This window comes from Salvia miltiorrhiza, chromosome 8, assembly GCF_028751815.1.
Source record: "Salvia miltiorrhiza cultivar Shanhuang (shh) chromosome 8, IMPLAD_Smil_shh, whole genome shotgun sequence".
Taxonomy (NCBI): Eukaryota; Viridiplantae; Streptophyta; class Magnoliopsida; order Lamiales; family Lamiaceae; genus Salvia; species Salvia miltiorrhiza.
The window spans coordinates 24,998,160-25,018,444 of NC_080394.1; the positions used below are offsets into that span (position 1 = coordinate 24,998,160).

General features: G+C 37.8%; 1 protein-coding gene across 1 annotated transcript; it reads left to right on the plus strand.

Annotated features, from left to right (window-relative positions):
* The first annotated feature begins 437 nt into the window (after window positions 1-437).
* On the plus strand, window positions 438-2,495 carry LOC130998232 (protein FAR1-RELATED SEQUENCE 5-like). The gene is made up of 6 exons (XM_057923663.1): window positions 438-600; window positions 729-837; window positions 1,086-1,281; window positions 1,475-1,605; window positions 1,657-1,961; window positions 2,047-2,495. Exons 1-6 carry the CDS (start codon window positions 438-440, stop codon window positions 2,493-2,495), a joined length of 1,353 nt encoding a protein of 450 aa, XP_057779646.1.
* The last annotated feature ends 17,790 nt before the right edge of the window (window positions 2,496-20,285 follow it).

Genomic DNA, 20,285 nt, shown 5'->3' on the forward strand with positions numbered 1-20,285 from the left:
ACTTCATCATGTTCTAAAATTGTCTCCATTGTATTTTTTGTTTTCAAGGATATCCGGCGTATGAAGAAAATGAAACAGTTGAACGTATAATCCCTGAATGTGAGGCTAAGAGCAAACCGTTTGTGGGGTAGATTTTTCCAAATTTGGATGTAGGATGTAAGTTTTACGACGACTATGCAGAGTTATGCGGTTTTACATCCAGAAAAAACACAAGCACAAAGGATGATGATGGTACAATTATTTTATACTATGTGTTATGCAATAGAGAAGGTATTCCTCCTAAGCCTGACGAGTCATTGATGCCCAAAAGTAAATGCTCAACCAACAAGCGTAAGAGAACGTCATGCAAGTTGAATTGCAGGGCTCGGATTATTTTGCAAATTTCAGATTTTGGTATGTATAAGGTGCGCACGTTCATTGAGGGTCATAATCACGCCATGGTTCCTACTGTATCTAGACACCTTATGCCCGTGAACAAGAACGTTACCCCTGCCCATGAGATGTGGATTACGTCTGCGATTAAAGCAAACATTGGGCCTATTAGATCTTTCCGTATGTACAGAGAGATTATGGGCGAGTATGAGGATATTGGTTGCGTCAGTAATGATTTCAAGAATTTTGTACGTGATCTTAATGTTTACGCACTTGATTCAGATGCTCACATGATTTTGCAAACATTCATGAATAAAAAAGAGTTAGGAATGACTTCCAATATTTCTATGATGTAGACGATGAGAAGAGGCTTTGTCGGTTGATTTGGACCGACGAAGTCTCTGTTAAGAACTACAAATTATTTGGTGAAGCCGTGTCCTTCGACGCAACATACAATACCAACAGGTATTTTTAATTTTTCTCTGTTCTGTATAATTTTGTTCTTGTTTCTTTATGTGTTCAAATTATTTATTAAAATTGTTCCTGTTTAGTTTTGTGTTCAAACGTTTTTACTCGAATGTTCGGATTGTATTTGATAACTGTTCAAATAGGTTGAAAAGTCAGTTTTATTCTTTTTTATATTGTTGTAGTATGAACATTTATTTTTTCCGTTTTGTTCTCATAGTATTAAAGATTCATTTTTTCCTTTACAGGTACAAAATGATCTTCACACCGTTCACGGGTAGGGATAACCATGGCAAGTGTTTGTCTTTTGGTGCAGCTATCATATCTCGAGAAGATGTTGATTCGTATTCTTGGGTTTTGGAGAAGTTTGTCGAATGCGTGGGAAATGCCCCACCACTATTAATAACTGATCAAGATTCAGGGTTGAAAAAGGCTGTTGCGGCAGTTTGGCCTCAAACACGTCACAGATACTGCATGTGGCATATTACAATGAAAGGTTGCTGAGAAGATGCCGCAAAGACTGAGGGATAGCACTGAATTCAAAACCAACTTTGGGAATTTTGTTTGGTCTGAATTTGATGAGCCTGCTGTTTTTTAGGATAATTGGAAAAATCTTATGGATGAGTACGACCTGTAGGATAATAGATGGTTTTCTGATATGTTCGATGATCGTTCACACTGGATCCCTGCATACTTTAGAGATGTCAGTATGAGTGGATTATTCAGAACTACATTGTTGTCAGAGAGCAAGAATAGCTACTTCAAACGGTTTGTCCATAAGAATGCAAATCTTATGTTGTTTTATATGCAATATTGCAGTGCATTGGAGGCTCAACGACATAATTATCATAAGACTACCTTTGCCGACGAGACTGGCGTTCTACCCATGAAGACGAGACTTAAAATAGAGAAGTATGCTGCAACCATATACATCAACAACATATTCAAGGAGGTACAAGACGAGATAGATGCTTCGCAAACCTATTGCAATATGTATCAGATGGAGGAGCAAGTTGATGAGAGCATATATACTGTGCATGACAATGTTGATGGGAAATTAGTGGTGCGACATAGACTGTCGGACACTTATACATCTTGCAGCTGCAATCTGTTCGTCAGGAAAGGTATTATGTGCAAACACATTTTTCTTGCATTTCGCACATTGCAAGTTGAAAGAATTCCTGATAAATACATATCAATTCGCTGGAGCCAAATTTAGTAGATTGTTGGCCATGGTTCCTGGTTTTGAGCTCGACAGTGCACCAAGCCAAAATTCTGTTATTGGTAACAATAAAATTTTCAACGTTGTTGGCAATTGTATTGGGTATGTTGGTGACAATCAAGTGCTACGTGAAGAACTCCTTGCAGCGCTGATTGAAGTTGAAAAAAGATTTGCGAAGGAGGGCAGTACAGAGTCTAAGCTAGAAGCTAAGCATAGGCTTTTCAAGGATTTTTATGGTACTACAGCACCGGAAGTACCATCTGTGTTACCTCCTCTCATATCCAAAATGAAAGGCAGTGGCGCAGGTGGAAGAAGAAAATCGAACCAAGAGAAGGCCATGGATCTTGCTAAGAAGCCATTGCGTAATTGCAAGAAATGCAATACGATGGGGCATCATGATTCGAGGAATTGCCCAACAAATAAGCTTTCTAATTGATTTACTCTTTTTGATTATTTTTTTTGTGAACCTTTATGTATTTGATTTTCAATAACGATGCTGGACTTTTTTAGTTGATATCATTTTGTTGACTTTTTTTATTCATTATGCGTATAGATTATCTAGTTAACATCATGATGTCATGAAATTCACTTATGGAAAAATTCTATCCATTTTCTTGCGACATATTTTGTATGTTCATTTTTTTTTATTTGTTTTGTTCAAAATTTAATGCAATATGTTCAATTCTATTTGTTGACTTCCCTAGAAAGCATTATTAAGTTTTGTTAAATTTTTATATGATAGACTTTCCTATAAGTTACAATCGATTTTTGTAATGATTTTATATTATACTACTGTATAGAACCATTTGCATAATAAGAACCATTGTACATGAATTTGAAATAAGCTTTCTAATTGATCTAAGTTATTTAATCCTGTTTAGTATTTTTTTTTTATAGTGAACCTTTATCTATTTAATTTTCAATAACGATGGTGGACTTTTATATCATGAAATTCACGTATGGAAAAATTGTACCCATGTTGTGGCGACATATTTTGTATGTTCATATTTTGATCTACTTTGTTCAAATTTTAATGTATATTCATTTTCCTAATATGATCAAAAACATTAATTTAAAATTCTGGTTTTATACTAAGTTGGACATGAATTTGAGATATTACACTTTAAATAGCATTTTAAATACAGTTAAATAGCCCAATTGAATAAAAAACACTTACAAAAAATACCATAAATTAATAAAATTAAATTTAAATAGGTCCAAAAATCAAGATAATTCAACTTAAATCAGTAACATCTCACAAACAATCTAAATCCATAATATCTCTAAAAAACGATCAAGTCACTTGGAAGTGATAAGTTAAATATGTTCAAAATTCAAGATAATTTAAATTTATTTAGAAATCAATCTAACTCAACCCACCAAGACTGAATCTATGTTAACCGATGGATCACTGCATATCTTATGATATTCAATTGCAGCATTATCCTCAATCACTTTCTTCACTTCGTTCCCAGACTATGATATTATGGATGAGCAATACCTCACGCGCATTCGAGAGATTTGTCGTGTACTTGCGTCGGACATGTCACACTTCCAATTTGACGAACTATCTCCCATGAAGGTCTCTAAATGTCGCATAAGATAAATAGCTGTGTCCAATGTATTTCTCTTGTCCGCCCACTTCAGTTTGACAATATGCATATTCGAATTAGTCACCGATTTTGCCTTGATGGTCTCTTATTTGTCGTTTAGATAATACGCCAATAGTGTACGCTGCAATTTATAAAAAAAATTGTAACTTCAGACATGTATAAACATATGTGTATGCATCGATAGTAGTTCAAAATACTTACAACTTTGGTGTAGAGGCTGTCATACTTCATCTCATCAATGTCATCTGGTATGTCTATGAGATTGTCCAGCACAAAGATTCGTTCCCTTTTTAAATCCACACACAGTGCAAAGTATCGTTCTTGTTCATATACGGGGAAGAAAAACTATCCAATAACAAATATATTTATAAATAATACTTACATTATAAAGAAAATTACAATTCCTATTCATTTAAAAAAGTAGTTGCGTACCATGTCAATGTTCCCAACTAGATTTTTTCCAAACTCCATCAACTCCACATATAACTCCATCAAGAATTTAGCTCGTTGTGATTCAAGACTTAAATTTTGCGGAGCTATGCTATCGAGCTAAAAAATAGTAAAATATAAATTAGAGTCTATTTTTATTGAATATGAAAATATATAACTTACATATAGGCTGGCCGTAGAAAAAAACCGAAGTGGTGAACTATTTGATCGATATTGCTTTTTCTAGTTCAGAACTAGCGTCCATGCATCTATAATAGAAATGTTCACCACATTGCCTCTTCTCATTGATAACATCTCAAAACGCCTTACTTGTATATCCATCAATTCCAATAAAATTTCCTTGCTACATATAATATAAACAAATTTCCTAGCAATATATTTAAAGTAAAAGTCAACAAAATAACGACTTACTTCTCCCCACTGTCCAAGTACATGGCATAAAATCCCAACTCCTTCTCATTTTTTTCAACTGTTTTGAAGTGCTTATATCACGTTGAAAATAGGGCGAGCGAAATTTTAAAGTATGCAAGAACATGCTCATCCCTGTAGCTTTAGTCTCGCGTCTTTCTGGACTAATAATCTTCAAAGAAAATAAAAATGATTGAATACTACAAATGGATTTATAATAGTAATTCATATATATAGATCATCAAACACTCCCAAAATAAGATACAATCATCAAGCCATCAATATAAACAATTCAAAAGGACACATACGTTTGTGTCAATGGCCTGTAATGGTAACCGATCCACCACAACTATTGTTTTGGAGTTCCCGTCAACCTGCTAAAATTATTTAATTAACATACAACCATATCGAATTATTTTTTTGCTTTCTTTACAGGGTATGCCACCTTTACCCCTGTCTTTGTTATGGTAGGACAAAGCACCTGCTTCCCGGCATCACCCACCTAGATCCCCTTAACCTGACATGTTCCAACATACATTGTTTTACACGTATAAGAACACATAGCAGAATAAAACGAACATGTATAATACTCAAACGAACATATCTTGACAATTTACCCTGTTAGAACGTCTGACCTCCTGCCTAACAACGGCAACGCCACTAACATCGCCGCCTTGAATCTTTTCACTTCCAATTGCAGCATCCATTAAAACCCGAATAAACAAAATAGTAAAATCTCCATTTTCATACCCACATCATATTTAGTGTTAGTAATCAAATACCTCATTCATGGTCGAACCATCTAGCTGACCCCTCACACTTTGAACAATCGTCTCCTTACTAACGGTCGTTTCACCAACATCGGCATGCTGGTCATTTGCTAAATCCTTTTGACAAAGTTAAGAACAATAAATGAACACATCAGTTAAATATATTCGAATACAATTAGAGTCGTGACGAATGTGGCAGTTCTCTAGTATTTAACCTTATCTGTCGCGATAGTCATGCTCACAACATCCATATTATGAATCTCAGTGTTTGTCTCCTTTGTATTTCCTATGTCATTTTGGTCCAACACCTGCTATTAAAAAACATACAAAATAAATAAATATACATTTTGATAATTTATTATATAGCATGCAAAATGTAATGGATGGTTTGTTTAAAACATACATCATCCGCCAATTCCTTTGTTGCATCAACATCAGTCACGTCACGTAGACCTTCACCGTTTTGTCCATGGATTTCAGGCACGCTTCCATGTATAACACACCCTTGGAAAAATATATTTCAAAATGTTATTTCAGACCAATTAAAGAACAAACTATAGAAGATAAACGAACAGATACACACTCATAAACAAACTTAATTAAACTATGACTTTTTTAAAAAAATTATGCATTTGAACTGCACAATTGTATAATCGAACTGAACTATAAAATAAATTAATATCGAACTACTCGAGCATACATAAAACTTATCTTAGCATATTAAAACACTTAACAAATAATACTTACATTGGTTTCTGGATTTTTGAAGTCTTGAAATACGTTTAGTGAGAAGCTCGGGATACTAGTATCCTCAGCCACGTGCCTTGTTTTCTCATGCAAAGCTTCAGATGAAGCTGCGTCAACTACATCGTGAACTTCGTCCATATACCAATATGGGTCAGTTTCAGGTTCCAGTCCCTCAGGCATTTTACAACGCAACTTTCCATCGACTTCAATCTTTACGCCTATTATTTTTGAAGCTGCTACCAAGCTATCCTTGAAGTACTTTGACTCATTCTCCTTTGCTGAAACATTGTGGACCATTTCACGTGCTTTATGGATCATCTCACCAATTACTATTGCGTCCCTCATCAATTTTGTTGCCATGGGACCCCTGTATTCACCGTGTGCATCTTCAAATGGGTCTTCAGTTCTGTACTCTTCTGGGAGATCTATTGGTGGTACAACAGCACCACCACCGAAGAAATCATCGTCCAGCTCTTTCTCCTGGAGTTCCCGCAAAGTTTTTCCATCCCAGTTCATGAAAACAGGGAAACTTCTAGGCACATTTTCCTATCGATCTGCACCCTATCCACGTAAAAAAGCTGCATCGAAAAGGGTACAAGTCACTTAAAAGAATATATATTTATATCTGTTGGGAACATTGTGGAATATCCTAATCCTTGTTTTGATGATACCCAAATCCATAGGTCTTAATTGTAATAGGCTAGAACGCTTTTGAACTCAAGTGTTAGAGTTCGTTTCTAGTTTAGTTTTGCGGTTCTGAAGACTGAAGGACGAAGGAGTGAAGACTGAAGACAGAAGATCCCGACTGAAGTATCAGTTGAAGAATCAGTTTGGAACTGATTACTTAATGCGTGCCACGTGGAATCAGCGGACTGATACTAAAGTCAAGTATCAGTTAAATATCCTTCCTCGGACTGATCTACAACGTTCAAAGGAAGCCACGTACTACAAAAGTACAGCCGCATTAAATGCAAAGATCTCAGGATATCTTTTATCTCTGCAGAGGTCATTCTTATTTGATGGATACTTTATCAGAGACGTCGCATCTCCTGCTCTCAACATAGCCGTTCCCACCAAATAAGGAACCTCGAAGATTGAAGCCTCAGTCCAGATTCAAAATGCTCTCCAACGGAAGAAATCTTGAAGACGTTCTACGCCAACGGATCTATTCAAGACTCCTCCTATAAATAGCGTTCGAGGATCACTTCAATCTTCATCGATTCAACGACATAAGCTGAAGCTCTGCCAAAATCGCTACTCAGCCTAAAGCTCAAATCTCCCTACAGCTTGAATCGAAAAAGAGAATTCCAAAGCCAAAATCAATCACTGCTGATTACATACATTCTCTTAGACCTTAGGCATATACCTGTCCATCCAGAAGCCAAGGTCAAACTTGCTCCAAAGGACTTGTTCTTTGAAGCAGAGTTGGCACTCGTTCAAACCTCCTTTCCTTCCTGAATTGAGTGTTTGAGTGATTCGGAGCCCTGACTCTGAGAAGTCTTAGCACGTGTTGTGCTAAGCAGGAGAAGTCTTAGCTCGTGATTGGGCTAAGCAAGAGAAGTCTTGGTGCGGGTTGTACCAAGCAGAGAAGTCTTGACACGGGTTGTGTTAAGCAAGAAGTCTTAGTGCGGGTTGCACTAAGCGGAGAAGTCTTGGCACTGGGTGTGCTGAGCAAGAAGTCTTAGCACGGGGTGTGTTAAACGGAGAAATCCTACGCTAGTGAAGTGTGGGTACTGAAGAAGGTTTTTCTTCAGTTGTTGGTTTGCAGTGCACCTGTTAAGTACTTGCGGAGTGAATTGTTGGTCTAATCACCCAACCGTGGATGTAGGAAAGTGTTTTCCGAACCACGTAAAAGACTTTATGTTATTTACAGCTTTCAGTCTTTACATTCGTATCTGTGTTATTTCATTTGATAAACTGAATACTGTGTTAATGCAAAGTGAAACCTATGACTAACAACTTGCTCAATCGAGGCTATTATGAAACTAAGTTTAATTTCCGCTGCGTATGATATCAGTCTGACTGATCTATCTTCTGATAGTCAGCTAGAGTGTTATCATCTCTGTTTTAGCAAACTCGACTGAAGCTCAAACGTGCATCAGTTAAGTTCCAGCAACTTAACTGATATCTCTTTACTGAAGAGCTTTCAGTATCAGTCGTCAACCCTGTTTGGTCAAAACTGATTTCAGTCAACAGGAGTCTTTGTTTGCGTGTAAAGTTTCGTTTCGATCTCCGTCTTTGAGATCCCTCACTTTGAGGAAATAAAAATAGCCCATAGGTGTACTCCCCCCCCTCCATACACCTATTCGAGACCCTCCGGACCTAACAATATCATAAGAACACCGAAAAGGGAACAAGTCACTTACAACTAAGAACAATGTTGGCCCACCAAATACCTTTGTCTTGTCCGCCATCCACGATCTCTTGTGATCTATCAAACAACGCAATAAATACTCTCCCCAATTCCAGGTATGGATTTCATTGACGTTTAACAGAGTCGTAAATATGTACGGATGTACTGTCCCACTAGTGAAACTTTCCATCAACGAGAAACACAAAGCAATGACGAAATGGCGCTTAAACCACGTCCCGCCATCTGCACAGTCGATCATATGACGTAGCACTGCCTTTATTTTGATTTTATCTCTGTTGACAACGCCGAAGAATGACATCCACTCTCTAAAGAGATCATTTTCTGTTGTGCGCTCAAATTCCTCAACGAGCTTTGTTCCCTTGGGAAATCCATACACCCTGTACACATCATCTTCCACAATTTGAACCTTGGTCAAGTTGTCAATCTCAAGTGTGCAATTCTTATTGTTGAATCTGTCCAGCACCCAATATGCCATTTTGGATGGCACCATATTCACCTTAAAGTGCAGTATACTTCCGAAACCAATAGCCCGTACAACAGCCTTTTGTGCATCGTTCAATTCTGCCAACTTTTTGAAGAATTCTCTAGTTGTTGTACGAGTCTTCAGCTGCGGGTGGTCTGCTTTTTCCTTCGGTTGTACACCATTATTGCTTTGCAAAATGCGTCTTCTACATTTGACGTTCTTTGGATTTGCAAACACCTTTTTTCTATTTCTCTTTCCCTTTGGTTCATTTGCCATGTCTTTATCTGTGAATATGTAACGTAAATCAAGTCCAAATATTTAGGAATGTATAAATTAATATCTGTTAGGTCCGGAGGGTATCGAATAGGTGTAAGGGGGGGAAATACACATATAGGCTATTTTCAATTTCAACACAAAAATCAAAACGAAACTTTAAACACAAACTCAGACACCTGTTTACTGAAAAGAGTTTTGACCAAAACAGGGTTGACGACTGATACTGAATACTCTTCAGTAAGGAGTTATCAGTTAAGTCAAGAGAACTTAACTGATGCACGTAAGGCTTCAGTCGAATTTGATAAACAGAGATGTTATGAGTCTTACTGTCTATCAGAAGATAGATCAGTCAGACTGATAACACACGCAGCGGAAAACTTTTGTTTCGCAATAGCCTGTGAGTTCAGCACGTTGTTAGTCTTAAGTTTCTCTTTGCAATTAATTAGTTTTCAATTTATGAAAGGAATAACACAAATAAGAAACTAAATACTGAAAGTTGTAAATAACACATAGATTTTTACGTGGTTCGAAAAACACTTCCTACATCCACGGTCGGTTGATCAGACCAATAACTTCACTCGGCAAGTGCTTACTGGTGCACTGCAAACCTGAACATGTGCTTACGGGTGCACACAACCGAAACAATCGAAGATCCAATCTTCAGTACCAACACACCTTGTTGGATTTCTCACTCCTAACACGCACTGGGCACTAGGATCTCACGGAGACAGGATACCTTTCTGAACTCCTTTACAACACAAACACTCGATTCAATCGGTTGAAGGGAGGTTTGAAAACTTGCCAACTAAACTTCAAAGAACAAGTTCTTTGCAGTTAGTTTGACTTAGGCTTTGGGTAAACAAAGGTTTGCCTAAGGTCTAAGAGAATTTATGTAATCACCACTGACTGATTTTTAGCATTGGGATTCTCTTCTTCGATTCAAACTTTGGAGAGTCTGGGCTTTAGCTGAGAAACAATTTTGGCAGAGTTTCAGCTTATGTTGTTGAATCGGTGAAGATTGAAGTGATCCTCGAGCGCTATTTATAGGAGAAGTCTTGAATAGATCCGTTGGCAGAGAAGGTCTTCAAGATTTCTTCCGTTAGAGAGTAATTTGAACTTGGGTTGACGCTTCAATCTTCGAGGTTCCTTGTTTGGTTAAAACAGCTATCTTGAGGAGCATTAGATGCGACATTTCTGAAAAAGTAATCACCAAAGAGGAATGACCTCTGCAGAGAAAGGACGATCCTGAGATCTCTGCATTTGATGCGGCTGTACTTCTGGAGTGCGTGGCTTCCTTTGAACGTTGGAGGTTCAGTCCGAGGAAGAATGTTTAACTGATACTTGACTTTAGTATCAGTCCGCTGATTCCACGTGGCACGCATTAAGTAATCAGTTCAAAACTGAATCTTCGACTGATGCTTTAGTCGGCAACTTCAGTCTTCAGTCCTTCGTTCTTCAGTCTTCAGTCTTCAGAACAACAACTAAACTAGAAAAAGAACTCTAACACTTGGGTTCAAGCAGTTCTAGTCTATTACAAAATAAACCTATTAATTTTGGTATCATCAAAACAAAGATTAGGATATTTCATTAAGTTCCCAACAATTTCCCTCTTTTTGATGATGCCAAAACCACACAACAGTTCTAAGCAAGAAAAAGAAAGAACTCAAAGCACAAGTTATTAAACAGGGTGAATATTATTCCCCCTTAACAATAGAACCTAAAACTTGTACTCAGAGAGAATAATGCAACGGTTCAAACAGAACAAGGACAAGACAGAAAAATATTAATCAGAGTCTGGACAAAAAGTCATTGTCTTCAGGTTGAGATAAAAAAGAAGTTCTTTTTCATTTAAGAAAAACTGATGAGACATCAGTCGAGGTACAGGGCAAGACATACAAGGGAGCAAAAACAACAAAGAAAACACATGGGGGGAAACCCAAGGACTCCAGCAGTCTGCTTGTCTGCGCCTTGAACTTCTTAATCTTCATCTTCAGTCTTCATGTTCCTAAGATTGTTCCACTCACACTTATTTTCCGTTGACTTGAGGTCTCTACTGAAATGTCATCCTTACAACTTCTGGTGATCCTTTTGCTTTACCATCTTCAGTCTTTCGAGAAGATGCAGGGAACTACCTTCGAGAAGGTTTTTCTCTGACTTCCTACTTTACCCCTTTTTGGCAACATCAAAACGAGAGATGATGATGGAAGCTATGATCAGACGGTACCCAACTCCGTTTCACAAGAACTCGTGAGAGGACTTGAGAAAATGATGAGTCCAGAGATGCAGAAGAGGAAGACGCCAGTGGGGAGAGAAAGATGAGAAGGGAAAATGAGAAGTGAAGGAGATGGAGAGATGGAGACGAGCAGCGTGAAAGCAAGAAAAGTATGAATAGCATCTTGGAGATATTCAAGATATGCGGCCATACATACGAACCTTAAAGGGAGAAGGGGAGAGACAAGAGGTGGTGAGGAAGAGGAGTGATAGAAGTGAGGAGGGAGATGAAAGAAATGCATGGCGAGCCTTTGGTGAAAGAAGTAGGGAAAAACGGGGCTCGTCATACATGCGGGGAACAGATGTGAGGATGAAAAATCGAATCAGCGATAGTCGTGAGGACTAACACTGTCGATATTACGCCGGTTGACAACGAGCTCCTGCTCATTGTTGTTGCACACCATGGAAGCTCACAAAAGATGTGAGAGAAGCCTGAAGGCGGGGTGAAGTCCTCCTTGGAGAAAGGGACTTCAAACCGTATCCTTGAGAACCAACAGGGCTTCTTGGTGTCGGGCATGAGGATGGAAGACACTTGCGTCGTTGGATATAAGTAAGAATAGAAACAAGTTTGATGTCGGAGAGACATTGAGATCTAGTGGAAGGGTCCGGTGAAGACCAAGTATGTGAGCGTTATTCTCCCACTCCATGACTTCGCAGTCATTGATTTCTCATTTGTTGGAACAAATTTTTCTCTGCAACTTTTGAAAGATTGAAATTTTTCTCACAATGAAGGCTATGGAGAGTTGTTAGTTGATGCAGAAAACAAAAGAAGACATCAAGGTATAAATAGACCATTTTACCAAGAAAGAAGATGAAAAAGTTTTTCGAAAACTGTGCCTAAAATGTTTTTGAAGGAAAATTTCACGTCCGTCGTCACTGCAGAGGACGGAAGCTTCAAAAGGTGAGAAAGATCATTGCATTTTGTCAAATCAATGAGATTCTCAAGATTTTCATTTCAGAGGCAAAAAGGTTGGAAAGATTTTGAGAAAAGATTAGGACAAGTTAAATCAAATTCAAATCTTCTTAAAAGTACTTGTCCTTCACGGATAATTCATTTTCCAACAATCAGTTTAAAGATTTTGAAACAAACTAATTAGTTAGAGAAAACTTTTAAAAACAAACAAAACACTCATAGCTGAAATAACTTATTTCAAGGAGTAAGTTGAAGATACTTACAGATCGACTGATTGTTGTAGTCAGTCGATACCACTGATTCTGATTGACTTATCAGAATAAGTTTCCTTCAAATGAAGATTTGTCTTCATTACTTTCCACGTCAGCAGTTGTAGAACACCAGTTGGTTGACCACCAGTCATCGTGACTGTTGAGGAGATCTTCAAACACAGCATCACTCCTCAGAGTTGATGAGGCTGATCCTTCCACATAGATCGTTGAACCTTTCTTTAGGAAGAGCTTTGGTCAGCAAGTCTTGTTGGGAACTTTATTGAAATATCATAATCCTTGTTTTGATGATACCAAAATCCATAGGCCTTAATTGTAATAGACTAGAACTGTTCGAACTCAAGTGTTAGAGTTCTTTTCTAGTTTAGTTTGCGGTTCTGAAGACTGAAGACTGAAGGACGAAGGATTGAAGACTGAAGACTGAAGTTACCAACTGAAGTATCAGTTGAAGAATCAGTTCGGAACTGATTACTCAATGCGTGCCACGTGGATTCAGCGGACTGATACTAAAGTCAAGTATCAGTTAAACATTCTTCCTCGGACTGAACCTCCAACGTTCAAAGGAAGCCACGTACTCCAAAAAGTACAGCCGCATTAAATGCAGAGATCTCAGGATCATCCCTCTCTGCAGAGGTCACTCCTATTTGGTGGCTACTTTATCAGAGACGTCACATCTCCTGCTCTTCAACATAGTCGTTCCCACCAAACAAGGAACCTCGAAGATTGAAGCCTCAGCCTAAATTCGAAAAGCTCTCCAACGGAAGAAATCTTGAAGACGTTCTCCGCCAACGGATCTATTCAAGACCTCTCCTATAAATAGCGCTCGAGGATCACTTCAATCTTCACCGATTCAACGATATAAGCTGAAACTCTGCCAAAATAGTTTCTCAGCCAAAGCTTGAATCGAAGAAGAGAATTCCAATGCCAAAAATCAGTCACTGCTGATTACACACATTCTCTTAGACCTTAGGCAAACCTCTGTTCACCCAGAAGCCTAGGTCAAACTAGCTCCAAAGAACTTGTTCTTTGAAGTTTAGTTGGCAGGATTTCAAACCTCCCTTCGAGATACTGAATCGAGTGTTTGAGTGAAAAGGAGTTCAGGAAGGTACTCTGGCTCCGTGAGATCCTAGTGCAAGGTCGTGCTAGGAGTGAGAAATCCAACGCGAGTGAAGTGTTGGTACTGAAGAGTGGAATCTTCGGTTGTTTCGGTTGTGTGTGTTGGATTTGTATACTAAAAGCAAGAACATTTTATACTTGTATACAATGTTTCCTAAGTTCACTATCTAATCTCCTATCTGATTGTGTTCATGATTGCATATGTATGTCCTTTGTCTCTATATAAGTAGATTATATAGTGTGTTGTAGATCTCAATAGACCATATAATTGGAATAACCTTAAGAGATATAAACTGATCACAGCCGAGATGACTCTAGGACGAGTCATTGGTTTAAGCTGCAGTATAGATGGAAGTAGTTTGTCTTGACTACTTGTCTATATTGGTACGTCATAACGTATTGATAGGACCACAGTGAGATGTATTCTTCTCTCTGACTTAAGTGAAGAATCAAAAGTTCTCGGTGACTTAATAGAATCTTAATACTAATAAGATTTCAAATATATATGTTGATTCGTATATCACTTTGACTTACTATGGGTGAGAGTTATATAGTAACTTGAGTACTCTGTATCTTAGGTGATAGCGGTCAATATATGATATTTGATTATCTGTATTAGTACCCGTATCCGGTATAGGATAATGACATCCCCTTAAGGAGCTCAATAAGGTTTATTGTTTTAAACCCTGCAGGTTGATTAAGTTCAGGCGCAATAATAAGGTTTGAGTGGTACTGCTTAAGGATTACAAAGAGATTAATTAATTTAAGCTATCAGAGCTCTAATTAATTAATGGATGTCGGATATTTTAAATACGGAGATTTAATAAGTCTAAATACAAGCCCCGACTCATCACCGACAATAAAGGGGTAAGTAAATATTGGTTCTCTAGTGGAATTAACTAATATTTATAAATTAATTATGGTCTGGGCTGACCATGGAGAATTAATTTATTTGAGGCCCATCTTTATTCCTTGTATCTGGTCCCTGGACTGGCCCAAAGTCTCCTTGCCCTAGCAGAGAGAGAATTCGCCCATCACTAGAAAACTGGCGACCCACAGCTTGATTTAATTATTTAAATACAGTTGTCTGCTCTCAGGAAATACACACTAAAATATTAGGGTTTTGAGAGCAGTAGAAAGGCGCCAAACGTGAGAAGCAGATTTCTCTCTTGGGACTTTTATAGCTCGTTGTCCATCCAATGGTGAAAGCTAAGCGTGATACAGTTCAGAAGATCTGAGCTGGAGTCAGTTTTTCGCAGGAAACCAAGTTCTGGCAGTCTCCGAAAAACAGCCATAACTTCCTCTACAGAACTCCGATTGAGGTGAAATAGGCGGCCACGGAAAGCTCTTTCAAAGACGAACAAGTCGTATTTCTGCACAAAATACAATTGGAGGTCGTTTGAGGGGTCAAACGGAGTGTTGAAGTTGGCTGACCTGTTCAGCGACGAATTGATGAATTCTTAGGAATTCTTCAGGTATTTCTAACTCCAAGGTGTAGCACTTAAATTCATAGGAGCATGTTAGGAATTAATCGTTGTATGACAAATTAAGATATCCAAGAAACGATCTCGTTGGGGCTAATAATCCTTCAGTGTGCACCCGGCTAAGTACACGGATAGGTTTGCAGTGCACCAGTTAAGCACTTGCAGAGTGGATTGTTGGTCTGATCAACCGACCGTGGATGTAGGAAGGTTTTTCTGAACCACGTAAAATTCTCTGTGTTATTTACAGCTTTCAGTTTTACATTCTTACTTGTGTTCTTACATTTGATAAACTGAATTCTGATTAACTGCAAAGAGAAACCTAAGACTAACAACGTGCTCAACCGAGGCTATTACGAAACAAAGTTATTTCCGCTGCGTATGTTATCAGTCTGACTGATCTATCATCTGATAGTCAGGAAGACTTGTAGCATCTCTGATTTAGCAAACTCGACTGAAGCCTTAGCGTACATCATTTAAGTTCCAGTAACTTAACTGATAACTCTTTACTGAAGAGTATTTCAGTATCAGTCGTCAACCCTGTTTGGTCAAAACTCCTTTCAGTCAACAGGCGTCTAAGTTTGCGTGTAAAGTTTCGTTTGATCTCTATCTTGAGATCCCTCTGTTTTTAGAGGAGAGAAAAATAGCCCATAGGTGTATTCCCCCCCCCCCCATACACCTATTCAAGACCCTCCGGACCTAACAAACTAACATCCATGGAGACAAAGCAATGATGAGTCCCGACGAGCCAAACATCATTCACGACGACAAGCGACTGGACATCATGCGACTCATGTTCCACGACATCAGTCAAGTCTCCATCAGTCTGGAATGACTCGAGTATCTCAAGGAAGATACTTTGTTGAGCAAAGAAAACCTCAACAACTCATCAGACAAAGCGCCTACAAGAGTGAGGTTCTCAAAAGGAAAAGCTCAACAGAAGATTGCTCATGTGCCAACTGAAGCACCAACTACTTCAGTCAGACGACCAGCAAAGCGCAAGAGATCAGCAAGACCAGTTCTGAAGCAGATATGGGTTCCAAAGGGAACACGAGCTAACATTGAAGGACCCAAATCTTGATTGGGTACCTAAAGTAACTTTTCCTTGCAGGGGAAAAATAGGAAACATAAAAAGAAGGAAGAAGTTAAAGCTTCAATCAGAACATGGTATCTGGACAGCGGCTGTTCGAAGCACATGACGGGCTACAAAGAATATCTATCTCAATATGTTGAGAAAGCTGGATCCAAAGTTGCATTCGGAGATGGTGCGTTGTTTTACACCAAAAATATCCGGTAGTCAGCCTGGTATGCCCACACTGCGCAGACAGTAGTAAGCAAGATCGTCTCCTAAGGGATCGGCGAAAATTCTCCTAAAATTCAACCTGCAAAGAAACTCAATAAACAAAATTTATGGGGAAAATATGAAATACTAAAATAGAAATAAATAAATAAATAATTCAAAAGAAGTGCAATGGTTCTAATATTAAATAAACAAATAGAAAATCCTAACAATTAATAAAGAATTCCAGCAATCAATTAAGTCCACCCTAACTTAATTATTCCGATCATTGATGCAAATATAACTTTAATTCATCCAAGCAAACCAGTTATAATCACCGAAAACGCTTCTGACGTGATCTTATTTCTCCTTAATTATTCGGTAACCAGGAAGACGCTTCACTAATTACTACCCTAATCGACTGACAACCGTAAGAGACGCTCTATAGGTTTAATGAGCCGACAACATTAATTACTAGAGAAACCCGATTCAAAACCAATAAATTCTGATGCAGGATTATTGAATTAAGACTGCTTTTTCACTTGACCCTGATGTGCCAATTTACCACTAATCAAACCTAAACCACGATTACGTATGGCCGATTCAATTGGCTGTATAATTAATTCTAACCCACTAAATATTGCGCACTACCTAATAGATTAAAATAATTAATGACGATAAACACAGAGAATCACAGATACAAGCATAAAATAAAGTATAAGAACAAATTAGATCTCACAGAATAATCTTGCTAGTGCTTCCCTTAATTGTTGCTGGAATAAACTGAAATTAACTAAAACTCATACAAAAAATAAAACAAGAAAAATAAAAATAATAAATTGCAAAGAATGAAAGAAAAGAAAAACTTGAATTAATTTGCTGAAAAATCACGTCCCAGCTGCTCTGTTCCAAGTTAGCGTGAACAAAAGGTGTCTCATTTTTTCCTATATGATCTCTCTTATATATAATATTAAGGAAACAAAATTGAAACCTAATCTAATACTATTAACTAAGTAAAGTGGCGCAAGGCCCTAACAAAATAAATACTAAATCAACCCAACGTCTCTCAATTTTTCGCCACTCCAGCAATTTCAATTAGCTCAAATTTCAGCTTGTGAGTTCTGCACAACAGACATTGGGCAGCCTTCATTCTTCATAGCTTAAGACTTCAAAACTCTTCAAAAATTAAACCTTTTCTCCAAAACCTGTCAAAACCATTAAAAGAATTTATTAGTTCCATAATTAACTCCAAAAAATAATAATAAGCAGGAACTATGCATTAAAATTCACCAAAAACACTCAAAATGTGCGTATAAAATACGCCCAATCAAACTCCCCCACACTTAAACAATGCTCGCCCTCAAGCATCAGAAGAACAAAACAAAGGGAAAAAACAAACTCAAAAGACAAGACAAGACAAGACAAGACGCAACTAACGACGACTAGCCATGGCAACAATCACAACAAGCAAATCTCATAGTTAGAATAAGATACAATCATCCTTTTTCCTCGAACCATTCTTGAAATCTACAAATATGTGCATTCACCCCTTCATTTCGAATCAAAAGTGTGCAAATCAATCCAGCCTCACCATGTTCACTCAAATCTCTCAATATCAAAAGGTAAGGTAAATTCACACACATGCAACTTGACTCTATCCATTATAAGTTTGCCACTATGTCAATATTTTCACTTCGAAAACTGAACTTATCCATGAATCAATAGGTCTTTCCACAAGGTTGTAATGGGGCTAGGGTGCAAGGGTAGGATAAACAAAAGTGAATAAACAAGGCTAATAAAACCAACAAAATGCAAGTAGTTCACCACATTCAAATCCCAAAATCATACTAAATCAAATCAACCCTTATTCCCAATACATAGGCATTCAAACTCCAACATTTTCTTCTCTTTTCTTCTCTTTTTTTCTTGTTTCTTTTTTTTTTCTTTTTTTCTTTTTTTTCTTTTTTTTTTTTGCAGATGGTACTTTTCACAAAAAAAATTCTCTCTTTTTTTTGTTGTTTTTTTTTCTGAACTAACATCATAACATCACCTCATTCTTAAACAACCCAGAACCTCATGTTTTTTAATTTCAATCCTCAATCATTCCAACCAAGCACTAAATTTCAATCAACCTTATTATTCCAACAAAGTAATATCACAAAACAAAACCACTTGCATCTTGTTGGAAATGGACAAAGCAAGGCTAAAAGAAGGCTAATGGCTAAAATTTTCGAGGCTTCAATCATATATAACAATAAAAAGGGTCAAGGCTTCAAAATGGCTCACTAATGGATATGCAAAAGGTAGGACGTTTTTAAGGCCAATGAGGTTCATTCCTAATGCCTAAATCACCTTCACAAATGAGTCCAATTCCAAAAAAAAATTATTATGGCAACATGGCAAACCGAATATCAAGAAGTCAAGAATGCATAACACTCATCGAAAACAAGCAAGGAGCATTCAAGTTATTGCTCTAAAGGCTCAATCCTCACTATATGAGTGATTTTCAAAAAAAAAATTGATCAATTTGCACATTCGTCATCCTCAAACACATATGGGTTTCAACACATTTTTGTATCACATCCAAGAAAAGAACCAAACAATCCATATCAATATGCTCATCCTAACAAATCAAAATGCTCGCATGAAAAGTTGCCATAGACAAACTCAAAAGGAAGACCAAAATAAAACAATGCACACACGACTCAAGACAAAAGACATAAAAACTCCCCCACACTTAGACAATACAATGTCCTCATTGTGTGAGAAAAACTAACAACGAAAACATAAAACAAAGAAAGCATAAAAGGAAGGAAAAAGAATAAATAAATAAAATAAAATAAAAACGAAAGAAGGTAACAGAACTTCCCTGAAACTGGATCAATCATTAGGTGGTTTCAATTTCCGCTTTGGCAGTTTCACAATTGAAGGCACAATCTGTCCAAGTGCTGGTCGGTATGGGCATACCGCGCGACAGATGCCAAGTGTGAATTTCATTGGTGGAGTTCGACTGCACTTTACACCCTTGAATTTCGTCATAATATTCTGGTGGTTCTTTATTCATCGCGAATATTTCCAGAATCTCTTTGCCACATTCTTTTTCTTTGTTTTGGGTCAACCTGAAAGGAAAAGGGAAAGGAATTAGTGCTTTAGAATTAGAAATTTTAGATTCAACACTTACCTCGGAAGAAGAGATATTTTCATATTGTTGTGCCTCTTCGACAACTTCATCGTTTTGAGCACTTTCTTGCTCTTCCGTCTCCTTTCCATCTTCCATGGGCTTTGGATCAAAGAAGTCTTCCTCACTCATGAAATTCACAGCATAAACATATTCCTTGGGATGTACTTCTTGAGATGGAAGTTTTCCATGATTGACTTGCAACTTGTTCACTTGAGTGGTGAGTTGAGTGATCTGTGTGCCCATACTACCCAACGCAGCCTGCGTCTCTTGCTGGAAAGCTTGCTGACTTTGCACCAGATTATTAATAATCTGACTGCTCTGTTCCAGACTTTTAATAATATCGCTCATACTGGGCTCTGGGCGGTCGGTATGGGCATACTGCCCAGCCTGCGGCTGTGCGCTGGTGAAAAATTCAGGCGAATGATTCCAGCTGAAATTTGGATGATTATCCTTCTAAATTTGAGCTCCAACAAAGCCTATAACTAAGGAAGTTAGAGCATCGAGTTTCTCATTCACACATGCATCTTCTGCTCTGTTGACCGGCCTGTACCTATCATCATCCTCATCCTCATATTGTTGACCATTGGAGACCATATCAAAAATCAATTATTTTGC